The sequence below is a fragment of the Mauremys reevesii genome, linkage group 16, assembly GCF_016161935.1.
Source record: "Mauremys reevesii isolate NIE-2019 linkage group 16, ASM1616193v1, whole genome shotgun sequence".
Lineage (NCBI taxonomy): Eukaryota > Metazoa > Chordata > Testudines > Geoemydidae > Mauremys > Mauremys reevesii.
Genome location: NC_052638.1, coordinates 7655381 through 7673735, shown reverse-complemented (window position 1 = coordinate 7673735; position 18355 = coordinate 7655381). Strand labels below are relative to the sequence as shown.

The 18355-nt window shown below is 52.5% G+C and overlaps 1 protein-coding gene across 2 annotated transcripts; it reads left to right on the top strand.

The window, feature by feature from the left end:
- Nucleotides 1-17001, top strand: LOC120384556 (testis, prostate and placenta expressed). 2 transcript variants are annotated; one of them, XM_039503421.1, is made up of 8 exons: nucleotides 1-120; nucleotides 1795-2026; nucleotides 5655-5716; nucleotides 10888-11062; nucleotides 12392-12453; nucleotides 14361-14425; nucleotides 14515-14547; nucleotides 16805-17001. In XM_039503421.1, the coding sequence occupies exons 2-8, from the start codon at nucleotides 1804-1806 to the stop codon at nucleotides 16833-16835; spliced, it is 651 nt and encodes a 216-aa protein (XP_039359355.1). In that variant the 5' UTR covers nucleotides 1-120; nucleotides 1795-1803; the 3' UTR covers nucleotides 16836-17001. The 2 variants fall into 2 exon arrangements, with proteins under 2 accessions (XP_039359355.1, XP_039359354.1); XM_039503420.1 differs by having other exon boundaries at nucleotides 27-137.
- Nucleotides 17002-18355: the final 1354 nt, after the last annotated feature.

Sequence of the window (18355 nt, the reverse complement as noted above, 5' to 3'; positions counted from 1 at the left end):
TCACCTAACAACTACTTTTGATATTGGCTTCCTGTTGCCATGGGGAATAAGGGATCAGTAAACAGAATGACTGGAGTCCACCTCAGGCCTGAGACAATGCGAAGAAAGCTGAGAAAATAGGTATCACTTCAGTTTAGGTATTTATAATTATTTACTATTTATACTGTGGCGGTTCCCGAAAATGTGCTAGGCTCTGTACAGACATTTATAGTCGACCCTAAAGCCCGGGTGTTGCTTTTCCTTTGCACTGTCTTTGTCGTGTCCTTCGGCCAACCCTGCTCACAGGGGAAGAATCTAAGGAGTCCAGCAAAACTTGCACGTCCTGGGGCTGACGTCTTTCTCTTTAGATCTTCAGGGAGCTTTTCTCCTAGGAGTCAGATGTTCATCACACAGCTGCCGGGGCAGTGCAGTGAGCTCCCTGCCAAGTGTTCCCTGGATGCAGCAAGATGCAAATTTCAGAGCTTCCCTCCTCCAAGTTCAGAGGGGTTAGAAGCCAGGATTTGAGTTCAGCCCTTTTTGGCGCTAGGGGTCCGCTGGGAGGTGGTTCAGAGGTGGATATGAACTTTCCCAAAGTTTGGGGGTGATCCAAACCAGAGTGTTGATTCCTGTGGACCTCTGGTATGCGGGTGATTGAGTCTTTGAGAGTGAGATCAGCTCACAAGAGAGACTATGAATCCTGAACCAAAATAGTACATTTAATGGCTTAATTGTGTCCATTTTCACCATTGATTTTACTGATTTCAGAGTAAGAGGTTTTCCATTGACTTTAACCAAGTTCTTCCCCAGCTTTGCAGATTAAAACAGGCTCCCAAGCTGCCATTGTTCTGTCTCTTCTCCCCCTCCTGCTTCGGAAACTCAGGGATGTGATCTACATTCCCCTCTTGCCTCATTTGCAGTCACCTACCCTCAGCAGAGCCCGAGCACACTGTTATTTCTAAAGTGCTGTAAGGGCCATGGCTCTTTACCGTTGACCGGATCAGGTGCCATACGAGACTGAAATCTCTACCCTCCTGCGTTTACCCGATTCCACCGCCTTTGCAGTGAGCATCTTTCAGCTGACTTCAGTGAGAGTCGGATCAGACCCTAATAAGCCCCAAGTGGATCCAGTACAGACCAATGCAAACAGAACAAAGCCAGGCTGGCTCCTGGACAGTGCAGCTGGGGCTATGGGCTCACATTAGCTAGGAAGCTGATCCCCGCATCCAGGGCAGCATAAGCAGGCACGAAGTGAGGAGTGGGCATAGGGCACAGAGGACGTAGTCAGGAGGGAAGCATAGGCACAAGGCAGGTGTTAAGGTGTCTGTGGCTGAAGATGGGCACTGAAAAAACACCTCAAAGTAGGAGCCACTTCTGAGAATTTGATCCTGAGTGATTAGGCCACTGTTGTCCTGAGACGACACATACGCCCATCCCTGTGCCTTCACCAGGACTGCACAGGGGTAGCTGAGCTCAGAGAGTGGAATGTTTAACCACCTGCCTGGTATGCCTGCAGCAAGCCCAAGACCATGTGTGTTTTGAAGGGATTTACTTAGGGGCTCATGGAACACCTAGCAAACGTTCATCGGGCCGTCTCCATTTGACAGGAGTATGTGTTGTTCCCTTTGCTATGATACCAGCAACAAAACAGGGAAACAAACCATGCCTGATCTCTAGGGGATGAAGTGGACATCCTGTACGCATCACGTTATCAGGACACATGGTCTGTCGGTCAGGATGGATATAGAGCTGTTAGCAAATAAGTGCCACGTTTTTGCACTTGTCTGTTTCATTTTGTTCTCTCTTTGGCTTTGCTAGTTTACAGGAATGGCCCAAGTAATTGATCTGGTACCATGGCCTGAAGATGGCCATCCTGTCTACACGGCCCCAGGTGTGCTACTGCCCCTGGACCCTAGGAAGGTGATGCTGGCTGGAGTAAAGGACAGGCTTTTCCACCCAGACCTGCCAACCTTACGGCAAATGGACATGGACTCAGCAGGGAACAAACTCCCAGATGAACATTCCAGGACAACCACCGCATGCACCAAAGGTAATGCTACCACTGGGCTTTGATGTACTCTGTTAGGAGGCAATACGGGCCCGGGGAGAGTGCACTGGATGGGGACTCCGGAGAATGGGTTTTATTGGTAGTTCTACCAATGAGTCGCTTCAGTTGGCCCATCTGTAAAATGGAGAAAATGATCCTCACCCCCTTTGTAAAGCGCTTTGAGATCCAGGGCAGAGAAGCGCTATATAAAGTGCTAGGTATCCCTGTTTCGAGATAACACTATTTCTCAAGCTCTGACATTATCCTATAAAACAGCAGCCTGGTTTTCACAGGTGCTGAGTCCCTGCAACTCCTAGGGAAGTTAACGTGAGCTGCAGTTGCTCAGCACTTCAGAAAGTCAGGCCGCAAGGTCTCCGTCTACCTGCAGCCACTGGTAACCCAGAGCACTCTCGTAGCCTAGGTCACATGGAAACTGCGGTGAGGCACTAAGGTGACCTTCTGTAATGTCGTGCAGTGTCTGTGCATAACCCGAGGGACTCAGCAAAATACGCAGCCTGCCCTTGACTGCTTTACTGATGCTTGTATGAAGTGCACTACTGGTGCACAGACAGACAATTCTACCAGCCTGTGTTCCAGTTAAGATTAGGCTGATTTCAGTAATAAATCCCTCCCATCCCAGGGTAACTCCTCACTTGTGCGCATGCACTTGCAACGTGGCATAGCCCAGGGGTTCTTCTGTAATCTTTGCCCTGGCTCTGTAGAAAGATGGTCTAGATAATCCTTAGTCCTGCCAGGAGGGCAGGGGACTGGACTAGATGACCTCTGGAGGGCCCTTCCAGTCCTATGATTCTATGGGCTCACCTGAGGTTTGCAGAGCTGGGCACCTCGTGGTCTCTAGGCTGATCCCTGAACCCACAGCCAGCAGCTTTTCAGTTCTTTTTGGAAGATGAGACCCCATGGCTGCTCCTCGGAGGCCAGGCCTGGATTCCTTCTTACAGGAACAGCTCCCCATTCACTATCTGTGGTTCAGATTAGCGACGATAAAACCAGGTGTGTTTGTCTTAGAAAAATGGAGGGCGAAAAAAATCAAAGCAAGTAAAAGTTAAGCAGAATAAGACATGACTGTCTAGACGTCACAAAGTCTACCCAGCCAGGCCAAATCCCATTGTTAGTGTCTATTGATCAGTTCCTAGATTGCTCTTGCCAGCAGCAGGCTGGGTTTGGTCAGTTCCAATGCACGTCTCCCCTTAGCTAAGGTTTGTATCCTCTCTATGTAATAGATTCCAGCTCCTTTGTCTAAGGCCTGGTCTACACTGGGTGGGGGGGGTCGATGTAAGATACACAACTTCAGCTACGGGAATAGCGTAGCTGAAGTCGACATATCTTATTTCGACTTACCTGCCGTCCTCACGGCGCGGGATCGATGGCCGCGGCTCCCCCTGTCGACTCCGCTACCGCCGCTCGCTCTGGTGGAGTTCCGGAGTCGACGGGAGCATGTTCGGGGATCGATCTATCACGTCTAGACGAAAAGCGATAGATTGATCCCCCATAGATCGATTGCTACCCGCCGATCCGGCAGGTAGTCTGGACATACCCTTAGGGTATCAAAATCCCTCCTTGCAATGCCAACCCTCCAACCCAGCCTCCCAATTAGCACTGAGACATGGTTCATTAAGTTTGTGATCCCTGCTCCCCCAAACTGAGAGCAGTTCCTCCCCAGTTAGCAGCTGCGGGGTAGTTAGCATATCAAAGAGTTATTTTCATGCTCTCTAGGGGCTTGGGGAATACACAGTTAACAATAGTTTCAGAGTAGAACATAAGAAAGGCCGTACCGGGTCAGACCAAAGATCCATCTAGCCCAGTATCTGTCTACCGACAGTGGCCAATGCCAGGTGCCCCTGAGGGAGTGAACCTAACAGGCAGTGATCAAGTGATCTCTCTCCTGCCATCCATCTCCATCCTCTGACGGACAGAGGCTAGGGACACCATTCTTTACCCATCCTGGCTAATAGCCATTTTTGGACTTAACCACCATGAATTACACTATGAAGTAGCAGCTGTGTTAGTCTGTATCTGCAAAAAGAACAGGAGTACTTGTGGCACCTTAGAGACTAACAAATTTATTTGAGCATAAGCTTTTGTGGGCTAAAACCCACTTCATCAGATGCATAGAATGGAACACACAGAAATGTCCTCCTAAAGGTGTTTTTTGGCTTCCTGGCAAGGCAACTGTTCCCACTGTGACTGTGAGCAAACGTTCCTCTTTGAATAAGAACTGTTAGCATTTAAAAGGCCACCGCCTGGTCGACAGTGCCTTTGTTTTCCTGCCTGAAGGATTGGGGTAGCGTATTTCCTTTACCTTGTCTATACACAGAAGTTGATTTGAATCAGCTGAACTGAAATCAGTTTAAAAACTGATTTAGGGCTTGTCTATATGGGGAAATTTACCAGCATAATTATACAAAGCACTATAAAGGGGTTAAGCTAAACTGGGAAAAGACACCTTCTGGAATAAGGGTGTGGCTTGCTTCACTCAGATAATCAGCGCCTGAGTTAGCCTAGTCTGGGTATGAACAGTCACATTACAAAGCCTTACTGCGTCCTCACTGGGGCTGAACTCACCTGTGTGCGTCAAAGACTCCTCAGGGCACATCCAGGGGTCTTTGTGCTGCAGAGCGCTGAACCGCTCTGTGAGTCTTTCCCAGTGAATTTGTGGAAGAACTTAAAACCATAGACTATCAGGGTTGGAAGGGACCTCAGGAGGTCATCTCGTCCCACCCTCTGCTCAAAGCAGGACCAATTCCCAACTAAATCATCCCAGCCAGACAACTTGTCTGTCTAACTGGGCACAGGAGGGGATTGTGGGAAGGCACTGGACAATGCTCAGCACTCGAGGGGTTTAGCCTGCATCCTCGCTGCACCCATCCACACTAACATACCCATTCTCGTTACCATCGCTGGAGGAGCACCCGGGGGGGCAGGCTTCCGAGGCAGTCTAGCATACTGAGGGCCTCCGCGGCCCCGTCTGTGCTGAAGTCTCAACACAGTTCCTGCTAAGCTGGTTTTTAACACTATTATTTATTTGTAGTATTTCAGAAGAGTCTAGAGGCCCCAACAAACATCAGGGCCCAGTTGTGCTAGGTTCTGTGCGAACACATAGTGAGATACACTCCCTGGTTCAAACAAAGACAGATGCAGTGTGGGAGGGGAAACTGAGGCAAGGAACGGGGCTGTGACTTGCCCAAGATCACCCAACAGGTCAACGGCCAAGCCAGGCAGGAACCAAGGTCTCTTGACTTCTAGCCTGATGTCGTACCCACTAGACCACACTGCCCCAGCGTGGTTTTAATCAGCAGAGGTGGAGCCAAACTGTTTGAAAGCCATTTTCTAAAGCCCCATTCAGACTGTTCCATTGCAGGACCCCAGGGGTCGTCCTTGGGATCTAGGATCACTTCTAGTTTCCAAAAAATGTTCTCAAATAGTTTGGCCCTGTGCCTGCACTGGCTGGCCAAGCTGTGTCTGGGGCCAGTTCGAACGCAGTTTTCAAACAGGCTTTGTCTTGGATACGCTCCTGGGCCAGACAGGTGGGCTGGGCCAAGCCTGCTCTCCACTCTTTGGAAGTGACCAAGAAGGCCGCGGTTCTCATTTCTCTCCCTTCTGTTTCCTGCAGAGGATTTTGCCAACGCATCCTTCACGCTGGTGGGAGTCCCCAACAGGCGCCTCCCGTCCCTGGTGAGTCACTGCAGCCAAATGAAGCGGCGTTAGGAGGGACACTTACACGTCTGTTGACTTTCGGTCTAAGTCCTGGCCTTCGTATAGCCCACTTGTGCCTTCCCCGCCCTGTAAGCTCAAGCCTGAATATCATCCAGATCCACCTCTGCGTAAGAGCTGAGGGACCTTCAGACATGAGCCAGCATCAGCCGTTTGCTCGGCCCTGTGCAAACAAATAAAGAGCTACAGTCCCTGTTCCAAGGCATGTACAATCCAGAACAGGTGCAGACAAACCAGCTCATGTCTACACTAGGATAATGTTCTGGAATTTGCCAATCGGTTTCCACCAGCTTGTCCTCCAACTGGGGATGAAAAGAACATGGCTGCTAGTAGACAGAGCCAAATCAGTATCAATACCAGCTACAGAAACATGCCAAACACCTTCTTCCAACCAGGGCAGAGCATCCCGTCTGGCACGGGTGTCAAACCGATTGGTCCATTTGTTTTCAGCCCTGGTTGAAGGAAGATGTGGGGAGGGGACCTATGGCTGACATCTGTTGCCCTTGTCTATACTGGACTATTCAATTTTCCCACCATTGCTACCATCAACACAGTTCTAGCAGCAGGAGCCTGAGTGTAGACAGGGCACCTGCATCCTTTGGTATCTTAACCACCATGTTGGACAGAACCTGGGCAGGATTAGATGACAGGTAGTTAAAACACCAGCAGAGGCTACTGAAAAAGAAAAATAGTCCAACTCTAGGAGAATGGTTCAAAAAAATATGGGAGGTGGTTATTATGGAAAAAATAATGTATCAATGACATACTGTGCTGGGGTGTGCTCCGGTGACAGGATGTATAAACCCCTCACTGGACAGCAAAGGGTTAAAGAGCAGTTCTGGGCTCGGGAGATCCCTTGCAGAGCATGCGCCCATTGGGGAGCCGGCCGGTTTAGTTGGGGTAGGGAGGAGTTGCTCTGAGAGTGCTGCAGGAGGCTGTAGCCGGATCAGGAGAAGGAACGGCGGTGAGCAGCAGTCCTTGCGGGCCGGAGCCGGGTAGGCAGGTCGTGAGATAGCACTTATGGGGACGAACAGCAGCATGCTGTAGGAAAGAGGGGGCTAGGAAGTGACCCAGGGAGGCTGACCTGACATGCCCCAGGGTGGAAGATGCTGGATGGGCTTTACAGGGCCCTGAGTTAGAACCCAGTAGAGGAGGAAGGCCTCGGTTCCCCTACCCCTCCACTGCAGCCACTGGGCGGTGGACCATGGACCCGGACCTGTTCTCAGCTCCCCACACTGGCCCTGAGAGAGTTGAATTAGGCCAGGTGGGTCCAATCAGCCAATTGAGCTGCAAAGCGGGGAGATTTAGGCTGTGTGGAGAGTGCTAATTAGAGGGAAGCTCACCTGTGAGGGGACAGGCAAGGCTTCTATAAAGCCAGGAGTCTGGTAACAGTGAAGGCTGCAGAGAGGAGGCCTGAAGTCTGTCTCCAGGAGGTAGGGAGGGGGAACAGGAACACCTGAGCAAGAGGTTACCTAGCAGCCTTAAGAGAGGGGGTCTGACTAGGAAGACTTCACTGGAGAATGAAAAGCTTGGGGAAGCATGGTAGGGCATAGTCCAGGGGAAAGAGCGCTAAAGAAGATGTCATAACCCTTAACTACGTTCTGTAGGGCTCTGGGCTGGAACCCTGAGTAGAGGGTGGGCCTGGGTCCCCCTACCTCCACTGCAGAGTGCTAGGGGCGGGGAATAGGAAGACTGCTGGAGTGACACAGGGCAGCGGGTGTGAGGCCTGCCTGATGCTGCTTGTGGAGAGAGACTTTGAAAGACTCCCCCTGGAAGGGGGATCACAGAGGGACCTGGCAGGAGAGCTGAGCCACGAAGCCACATTGCAACTCTGTGAGCAAAAGAAGAGCTGCCAAGGTGGAGGAAGAGAAAGGGAGTGCTGAACCAGGTGGAGCTAATCCTCAGAACTGCCAGAAGGAGGTGCCACCCAGCAGTGAGCAAAGTGCCCTGTGAGCCATACCCAGCAAAACAGAAGATAAATAGATACTCGGATATTTTACCACCATTTATTCAATACTCAAAGTACACTCACTTGCCCAAAAAACAGCACATCTGTCCAATTTTTTTGAATAGTAACATTTGACAGACATGCCTGGTCTGTTAAATGTGTGTAATCAGAGATTTCAATCAATAAAAATCACACACAAAAACCCCACAAACAGCAGATGTTCCCCACTAGGATGCCGATGTGGCTTGCACCACAGGAGGCTGAACTGCTGGTGGTAGCAGTGGGAATTTTTAAGGGGAAAAATATATCTAAGCCCTAATTCTCGTTTGTACTAAGGCCACTTCCAGCTCTCTAGCAGCATAAAGGGTTTTTCTGCTTGTTTAAGAGCCCTTTGCACCATCTTAGCATAAAAGAGACTCAGGGCTGTAATGTAGACACATTCTTGAACAACTGGTGGTGAATATCTCCTTGTGACAAGGACATCAGCTGCCACGTGGGGCAGGACTCATTGCTGAAAGGCTTTGGGGAAGGACTGTGTTGATAAGAAGGGATTTAAGGGAGGAGAGGGGGAGAAGGAACAGTGGGATTGGGAGTGGCAGGAGAAGAAAAGGTGTAATTGAAATTGTAAATACAGTTGTTTCCTTATGATAGATTTGGCCCAGATTTCTCGGGTCTGTGGGTCTTGTTCTCTCTTCGGGCACTGGGGGGCAGCTTGAGCTCAGTTTTGCTTCATGGCTCTCTCTGCCAAGGCTTAGCTTTCTCAGAAGCTAGTTACCTGTGAAGAGCAAACAGAGATAAAGAGGGACTCATTTCTAAGCTCACCCTACGCCCCACTTCCCATCAGAGTTGGATCCATCTGGCTTTTATGCCAAGCTCTGTTAAGCTTCAGTCTTTCCTGTTTCAGAACAGGAGCCAGTAGCTTGCAGTTACTTTTCAGCTCGTGCTCTGACTAGTGAATTCCGTTGCCTCTGCATTTTTTATTACCATGTGCCATATCTGTGGGGCCTAGAGATTAAGGCAGCAGGGCGGTTTCTACAGGTACTGTTATGAGGATTTTAGAAACCAAAGTAAGCTCAGAGAGCAGCCATTCATAAAAAACGTTAGAGAGGTAAGCAATGGTGGGTTTGCGGTGGAAGAAGGTAAGGATCCTGGATGGCACCATAAAAAGCTGTTTGCACTGAGTGAATTCACAGAGAACGCAGCCACTCATTTCAGATGCTCAAACCCCAATTTAGCCCGAGAAATGGGATCATTTTCAGGGCAGGTAATGTGATGCCAATACCACAGCTGACAGTCCTTGGCACAAAGGGGCTTCTCATTGCATATTTATTGGCCTATTCAAAGGCACTATGCGGTGTACTTTTAGTAACCAATGCAGATCCCAACATTTTCTCTGTGTAAAGGCCGTGTGCGATGGAGTGGGCCGAGCACAGGAGCCAGGAACCTCCGATGTCTAATCCTGGCTTTGACGCTGACTGGCTTTGAGCATGTCACGTCACTGCTCCTCAGTTGTTCCTATTTGTAAAATGGGGATAATACTTGCCCTGTCTCACAGAGCTATTATGGAGATCGATGTTATTTGACAGTTCTGTAGCACTTTCTATCACAGGCTCTCAAAGCGCACTGTAGGCATGGATGAGCTGATCTGCATAAACCCTACAAGGCAGGTATCTATTAGCAGCTCCATAGACTACACAGCAGTCCCCCAGACAGGGCCGGTGCAACCATTTAGGCAACCTAGGTGGTCGCCTAGGGTGCTGGCATTTGGGGGGTCGGCATTTTCTTTAGCAGCAACCGCGGCGGCCGGATCTTCGGCCACCCCACTCGCCGCTGGCATTTAGGCGGAGGGAGCTGGGACAGAGGAGCGTGGGGAGGGCCGCCTGCAGCAAGTAAGGGGGGGGCGGCACACAGGGGAACTCCCCACCCCAGCTCACCCCTGCCCCACCTCCTCCCCGAGCACACCGTGGCCGTTTCACTTCTCCCACCTCCCAGGCTTGCGGCGCCAATCAGCTTAGGCGCCGCAAGCCTGGGAGGCGGGAGAAGTGAAGCGGCCACGGCGTGCTCGGGATGCTCGTGCTTGTGCGTGGAGCAGGGGTGAACTGGGACCGGGGGGGTGCCTCAGGGCGGAGGGTGGGGAGCTGCCGCAAGGGGGGGCGCCTCAGGGCGGGGGCGCGTGTGGGGGAGGGCACAAGGTGGAAGTTTCGCCTAGGGAACGAAACATCCTTGCACCGGCCCTGCCCCCCGATGGTGGGACTGAAGCCCAGCGAGGTTAATGAGACATGGCTGTAGGGTCACCAGGGAGTCACTAGCAGATCTGCTGGCTCCCTGTACTCTCCCTTGGCCCAGATCCTCAGAGCAGCTGCCCAACTCCCACTGAAATCCTTTAAGGATCTGGGCCCTTAAGTGCAAGATTGTTCTCCCCCCATTAATCAGTTCAGGTTGACGAGGCTTTGCCGAGTCTATAGCATTACACATATTTGCTGCATAAAAATAAGCCAACTAGCCAAGACTCTGGAGCCAGGCCCGTGCCAGGTGGATGTGGATCAGTCTGACTATAGGCACCGACTTCTGCTCCCGCTGGTGGGTGCTCAACCCCCCTCTGCCCCGGCCCCACCCCCACTCCACCCCCTTCCCCCAAGTCCCCACCCCCACCCTGCCTCGTCCCCCCCCTGCTCTGCCACCACCCTGGCCCCACTCCATCCCTTCCCCAAGTCCCCACCCTGCCTCTTCCCCCCGAGCGTGCTGTGTCCCCGCTCCTCCCCCTCCCCGAGCGCCACCAAACAGCTGTTTGGCAGCAGGCAGAAGTGCTGAGAGGGATGGAGAGGAGCAGGAACGTGGCGCATGCAAGGGAGGAGGCAGGAAAGGGGCAGGGGGGTGCTTGGCTGCCAGTGGGTGCGGAGGACCCGCTAATTTTTCCCCATGGGCGCTCCAGCCCCGGAGCACCCACGCAGTCAGCGCCTAAGAGGCTGACTGTAAACGGATACCAGATGGCGCCGGATTTTCTACTTGCTGGCTGCAGATTAGGGGAGGGGACTAACCTCTATTGTTGTATTGGCCTGCACGACAACAGCATGGATGGGATGCAAAGGGTTCAAAATGGCTGCTTGCCCTGCACCCCACCCCTCCCTGCTGAGCACCCAGCTGGGAGCCTGGAGTAACCCCTCTCTCGTGCTTTGCTACTCAGGGGATGACCGAGCTGGGCCAGTCGCTCACTGCAAGGTACCGAGCAGGGAAGATGGCTCCGCTCACTCCCAGCACTAACCACGAGGAATGGCCAAGCTACACGCGGGCTATGGACGACTGGTCACGATTCGTCTCCTCGGCTGGAGAATTCAAGCTACCCAGCGTGAATAAGAAAGGTACAGCCAGGCACCCGGTAGGGGCAAAGCCTCCCTTTGAAGGAAGGGAAAAGCCAGCGTCATTTCATCTCTTAGATAGGCAGCTCTGCGGCCCCCGGCCTGCCTGTTTGGGAGACAAGCTCAGATGCTGCCCACTCCTTTTGAGGTCCCTATTGAGGTTTAAATGACTGGCGGCTCTTCCAACGAGCAAGGTGAAGCCAGGCCAACGCTTCACTGATAAAATTACAGCTGTGATATTGACCAACACGACACCATGGGAGCTGTATGTGCAACTGCCGTCTGGCTCTGCCAGGGGGTTGTAAGGGTGGCATTTCCACGTGTGCACATGCTGCATCAGAGCCAACCCACATGCACAATAAACTGTCCTCTCTTTTTGGAATAGCCGTGCTGTCAGATCAGGGCTACAGAGCCAGCTGGAGATATAGATGAGCCGGATGCAGAAATCCATTCCCCCTACCTGAATGACTTGCTAATACCCAGAGCCCCGTAGAGAATGGGATTGTGCAGAGTTTTATTTTTAGTTGCCACGTCTGTGGTATTCTAGATTCTTACCTTTCATAGTAAAAATATTAAGTCTCTAATCCTGGTGGCGGCAAAGAAAGCTTTCTGGGTGTGGAATGAATGTAACCAATGCAGTGACTGAGCTTGCTCAGAAAGGTGCAAAAGCTCCCATTTGTCTCCATGGACTGTTAGCTCAGGAACTGAGTGATGACAAGTCAACACCAGTTTGCTGATCACTTTCGCAGAACGTGCTTCCTCCAAACCACCCCCAGCAGAAGCCCCAGATGTAGTACAAAAATTGGCAGCAAACTGGGCAGGGCAGATTTGAAGGCAGTATAAAATAAAATGAAATTAATATCTAAACATATTAGACAAGGGTACCCAGATGCTCTGGTGATGGGCACCACAGCAGTACCGGGCTGGCTGGGGCAGTGAAGGGGAAAGGACAGGAGGAGCCGTTGCTTTATTATTTCATTTTACACGGACACTGGCGAGTAGCTCTCTTGGCAGCACAAAGACCATCAGTTCGGACATACTGACTGGAGCTCCCTCCACCTTCCTCCCTCAGTGCACACAGAGGGGCAGAAATATGTTAGGTTCTTGCTACCAACCTTGGAGGACAGGAGTCTAGAGCGCAGGTGGGATATTCACAATGAGGAAGTCACTCTTTTCTCATTCCCATTGGTTGCCATGCTGTGTTCTCCCAGGATGCTGTGCTGCCTGGGTATTGTGTAGGGCTGTCAATTAAGCCATAATTAAAATATTAGCATGTGACAGGGCTGGGGGCACTAGTGATAATACCATGTGCACCGTTCTCTCTCCCCCCAGTGCTCGGGTTCAGCTGTTATGCTGTTAGGCACTTAAAGCCAGACGTGTCTCAGACGTGGAGGGTAAGTGTCCCTGCTACGGAATCATGGTGCAGCTGCCGCCTGCTGGGAATCCTGGGGATCACACGGTGCCTGGGGGAAAGTGGAATTTATATTTAACCTCCTCAAGACAGGCATTTTGCATCAGCACATGGGATATCAGCTGTCCTTTCCGTACTGCTCACTCGGCTGGAGGTCCCAGCTAGAGGGGAGGGGATTCTAGGAGCGGCCAGTATGGAGAAATTGAGACCCACTGGGTTAGTGGAACACTGCCATGGGCAGGAGGTCAGGCTAGATGATCACACTGGTCCCTGCTGGCCTTAAAGTCCGAGTCTAATTCACTTCCGGAGCTGGTGGGCTGATGCTGGGGAAGGCTCTTAGTGTAGCTTCATAAACAGGGGAGGAGGAAAGGGCCTTTCCTTCATAGCCTACCAGACTCCTACTCCCCCCAGGGGGGGCTCAGATTTCTCTTTTACCAACTAGGACTCGAGTTCATAGCCCACGCTGGGTTTTACCACGGCAGGGAATTCCACTTCACCATCCCCCACCCCACAGGCTGCCCTGGGATCCACTACTCCAGCTCCCCCAGCCTGACTCTCCCCACGGGCACAGTTACAGGTACGCTCATGCCCCAGTGTGTGCACACCGGGGGGCTGCATGTATACAAGTCAGGCCCCTTGGGAGATTTGGGTCCAGAGATGTAGGGAAAAGCTGGCTGGCAGTTAGAATAGGGAAGGGGAGGTCAGGAGAAGGAAAAGAGCAGGCAGCTGCCAACTGGCAGGAGTATCTTTATAGTACCAACACCGGCTCACCAATAGCAGCAGCTGTAACAGCCCCGGGCTGCCTAACTCAGGAACTGAACAGGAAGCAGCTCAGAAGTTCTACGTTTCCTTCACAGTAATAAACCCCCACCACTCCCAGACTGGACCTTCTAGCCTGAAAGCTTCTAGCCTGCTCTACTGCACATTCCCTCGCCACTAAAATGCAGCCACCTCTGGGGTGGAACGCGGCAACCCTTCTGCACCTGCCACAAGGTTTTTTGCTCGTTTCAAGATGGGGAGGTCTAACAAGACGTTAGATTTTACATCTCATTTGAGCAACTGTGACCCTGGGCACCAGAGGCAGACAGACCTTGCAGTCCCTTCTAACCCTATGATTCTGTGATTGGCTCAGGCCTGACTGAGACAAGAGCGCCACCTATTGAAACATATGCGCCACTGCCTACATCTGCTGGATTTGCCATGATTATGTCCCATCCAAGGTGTGACCTGTTCTAGCACTTATTAGTTCCAGGTCTCACCGTGTTTTGGAAGGAGGTCTTCCCCGGTCACAGAAAAGGTTTCTAGGTACCTTTATTCTTGGGAAATACAGTTTCGGTTCCTTCTCTTGAGACTAATGCAACCTGCCAATATAAATCAGATGCAACTCGATTGAAATCAACAGAATGACACTGGGGTAAAACAGGTGGGAGAGGAGAATCAGGCTAGGGGCCTAGATTCTACACTGGGCACCCAGCAAGTCCTCCAGGGGCTGCTATGGAAACCAACAGGAAACTGGACATCCACACGTAGTGGGCAGGAGAGGCTGGACTCTAGTGCCGTGGTGCCCAAATCTTTCCTCTCACCCCCGGCCCCCCTTACCAGTAATGGAACATGTCTGTGCCACCCAGGGCCGGGAGTGGAGTCACAGCCGGAGGCCAAGCTCAGGGCAGAGTGATGCTCCCGCCCCACCCTCCCGTGGGGGCTGGCTTGGGCCCTGCCCTGCTCCTCAGATGTTCCTCTGTGCCCCCCTAGGGGGGCAGGCCCCACAGTTTGGGGACCACTGCTGTGGTGACTGGACAGGTGGCAGCAAAGGGGTGCAGATGGGGGGGGTGCTACCTGGCTAGAGTGGCCATCTCTGACCACCCTCCCTGCTCTGCACTGTCCCTCCAGTACTGCCTCAATCAGAACCCCAGCCTGGACAGATATGGACAGAAGCCCCTCCCTTACAACAGCACGTGAGTAGCCCCAGGCTCCCCAACCCAGACCACCCTGGTAACCCCTCTGTGCCTTTCTGTGACTCACCCCGTCTTCTGATCCTTTGCAGCAATATCTTCAGGAGCTTTGGGTCAGCTTACAGGTAAACAGCAGAGACGCTTCTGAATTCAGCAAGTGGGCCAAGACCAGTAGTAAAGGGGGGAAGATTCGGGGGGACACGAGGGTGGGGAGTGCATGGAGGGAGGCAATGTGCTATCTCACCCTAGGGAAGTTGGCTGTAGGGAAGGAGGAGAGTAATTTGCATACAGCCCCTTATCAGCCTCCCTCTGCCAGATATTCCCTGAGGGCCAGATGGTAAACTCCATACTCGCCCTGGGGGACGACGCAGCTGAATAACTGCTCGCCCCTGGAAGGAAGGGTTCAGAGTCTGGCTCAGAAGCCAGCACCATCACCGGCCTCAGCTGGGGAGGAGACAAATGCCCCATGCACCCCAGTTCTGATTTGCAAGTGCTAATTGGATTCTGCGTGCGCACACACAATATGGGGACCAGCTCTCCTACTTTGGCTTGCTGATGGATGGGATAGTCCTAACCCAGCCGGCCTTTGGCCTAGCCTAAATTTGGACAACACAATGCTACTGTGCATCTCTGCCATCACACTGGACTGCTGGCAAAAAACCTGTCCCCATCATGAGCGTGTGCAGAAAGCAGGGAAAGCAGATAGTGAATCACGCATCCCCTGCCGCCTGGCAGGTTAACAGCTTTGAGCCTGTGAGAAGCACACGCGCATACCATGGCTGTAAAGACTTTACAAACAGCATTGTGGCTACTGAAGCAGAGTATATTAATACCACACTGTGACTTTACAGCACAACACTCAGGGACTTTAAAAGTTGTGGTCCTTACACCAAGTGCAATTCCTCCTCCTTGGCAATCACTAGTATTCTGCTTTAATGTCCAGGACTGCTGTAACTCAGGGGTTCTCAGACTTTTGCACTGGTGACCCCTTTCACACAGCAAGACCCTTATCAATTAAAAATGCTTTTTAATGTATTTAACACCATTATAAATGCTGGAGGCAAAGGGGGGTTTGGGATGGAGGCTGACAGCTCACGACCCCCCCATGTAATAGCCTTGCAACCCCCTGAGGGGCCCCGACCCCCAGTTTGAGAACTCCTGCTGTAACTAAACCAGCATGTGGGCGTATGGAAGTGTAGCTTGTTGTGACTGCAGTCACAGGTTATATGGTTTGGTTTTTTTTCATTTGCAGTGTCTTGCATTTCACTTCTCTGCCCCTACATGCTATTAACCTAGCACGGGCTTTCCTGAGGGATTTTTTTTTAATTGAAATAAATCCATTTCAGGTTACATGCTTTGTAATAAATCAGATGCCAATTCCAGATAACGCCAGTTAGGTGTATGTGCTCAAACACTGATCCCCTGCCAACATGAAGTAATTTGCATGTGTATATACGGAGCATCTACTTGTGTGTGCATGCAAGCCATTCGCATCACCACACAGCTTTCTACAAGCTCCTGCAGTGCTAGGTGAGAGAGAGGGGGCCTGGTACCCTAGGACAAGACAACAGTTGCCTGACTAGTCAGTTCCAAATATTAGAGGCAGGGGCATGTTTACTCTGCACTTTCGAGGAAGCGAATAGCTGTGCCATAAGCTGGATCCCTGAGAAGAATCGGGAGGAGAGCTGAGGTAGAAGAGACAGAGAAGAGATGGGGACAGGGCCACCCAGAGCCCTGGCCTGGCAGCGGTCTGGGTCTTCGGCAGCATTTCGGCGGCGAGGGGCCCTTCAGTCGCTTTGAGCACAGGTAGCTCAAAGAGACAATGCCGGACACTGAGGCAACCCTTACCTGGTGTCCTGGCTGTTGGAGATGCTCAGTGTCCCTGTTCTCTCTTTCCCCCCACCCATCTAACCTGCTAGCGTTTACTTCCTCTCATTCACTGGGATAAGGCTCAGCTCTCCCGCACCCAGCCCCACCTCCATGCCTTCGGTGGCATTTTGGTGGCGGGGGCTCCTCAGTGCCGCCGAAGACACCGAGCGACTGAAGGTCCCCTGTCGCCGAAATGCCGCCGAAGACCCAGACCATTGGGTGAGTACAAGTGCCGCAGCTCCCCCGCTTTACCCCAGCCCCCTGAATCCTCTGGGCGGCCCTGGACAGGGAGGGGCCCTGGAGTGGCTGGAGAATGGGTGGGACGCGGGGAAGGAGAGAGGGAGAGGAGGATTCTCTTAGGAACAGACAAGGGGGAACGGAAGTGCGCCGTGGGAGGAAGAAGGGCAAAGGCCTAGTAACAGGGCTTAGAGGGAAGGGGGGAGATCACCCAGTGAAGGCAGTTGAAGCCATTTGTTGTGCTTCATCAAATGCTGTGTCTGTTTTCCTTCCCAGCCGCTCTCACTACCTCCAGCCCTGGCGCTAGCCGGCAGGAAACAGGAACGGGTGTGGAGCCAGAGGTGAACCTACTTGGCCTCTGACAGCCAGCTCCAGCGGCCGAGGCGCACAGGATCCCAGGGCAGCCCTGGGGAAGGGCAGGAGATACACAGTGGTTGCACTTCCTAGCAAATAAAAACTGCTCTTACAATGTCTAAATATAACAGAGAGGCTGAGGGAGGGGCCTCCCGACCTTTCTCCCCCCACCATTCAGCCTGAGCTGTGAGGAAGCCAGGAAGGGAAAGTTGGTGTGAGCTGGAAAGAAAGATGTTTGCTGGGTGTTTTCAGGGATGCACCAGTCAATTATACACAGAAGCACCAAAAGGCCCCAGTCAAGGATCAAGGCACCACTGCGCTAGGTGCTGTACATATATCAAAGATACAGACTCTTCTCCTTCCCCGCCATGCACAGGTAGTTCAAAGAGACAATGCTGGACACTGAGGCAACCCTTACCTGGTGTCCTGGCTGTTGGAGATGCTCATAGTGTCCCTGCTCCCTCTTTCCCGCCCCCACCCATCTAACCTGCTGGAATTTACTTCCTCTCATTCACTGGGATAAGGGCCCAGCGCCAGGGCGCTCTCCCTCCCAGCAAATACCCTGTCTGCCCGGAGTGCCAGAACTTCCCAGCCCAGCTCTCTGTGCCTGCTTGCTAGCTTCACGCCGAGCGCAGGAGAGGCAGAGCAGATTGAGTAACAGCTGGAAGGTGCCTTTCAAATGGGCACAGGCCTAGACTGGACCAGTGGAGCTCTTTAAACTTGGGTGTGGCAGCCTCTCTGTGCCTCCCTTCCCACCTGCGAACTAGGGATGGACAGTCACACTGCCCTGCCCCTCGGGACTGTCCTGGGGACAAAGACATGAATTGTGCAGTGCTCAGATGCTCGTGATGGGAGCGAGACACATACCCTAGGCAGGCAGACAAACAGGGTGTAACAAAGCAAGTTACTGGAGAGCCAGGAGAAGCAGCACTGGAATGGGACCCCACTGAGCGGACACAGTCTTCTGGTGCCCAGGCCAGAAATGCATGGCCCTGTTATCAGCTGGAGAGAAAAGGGCCATTGCATTAAGCTTTACACTGACCCCTTGCTGAAGTGACATTCCTGGCCTATAATGCTACCCGGAGACGGGTGCTAAGGGAAGGCAAGGAGCTGCATTATGCCAGCAAGAAATAGCCACAGTATGTTTGATACTGAACCATGGGGCAAAAATAGATTCCTTCGACGCTGCAGCGTCTGATTGCTGTTGGCTAACGTATTCTGGCAGCAGGGCCGGCTCCAGCTAAAGAAGCAGGTGCTTGGGGCAGCCAATACCAAGAGGCGGCCCTCCGGCCACTATAGGCACGTCCGGGTCTTCAGCGGCCAGTCCCTCAGTCCCTCTTGGAGCGAAGGACCCGCCGTTGCATTGCCACCAAAGAGTGGAGCGGCGCGATTGTGCTGCCGTGGCTTTTGGGGGCGGGGGGCGCTTGTTTGGGGCAGCAGAAAACCTGGAGCCGGTCCTGTCTGGCAGCTCTG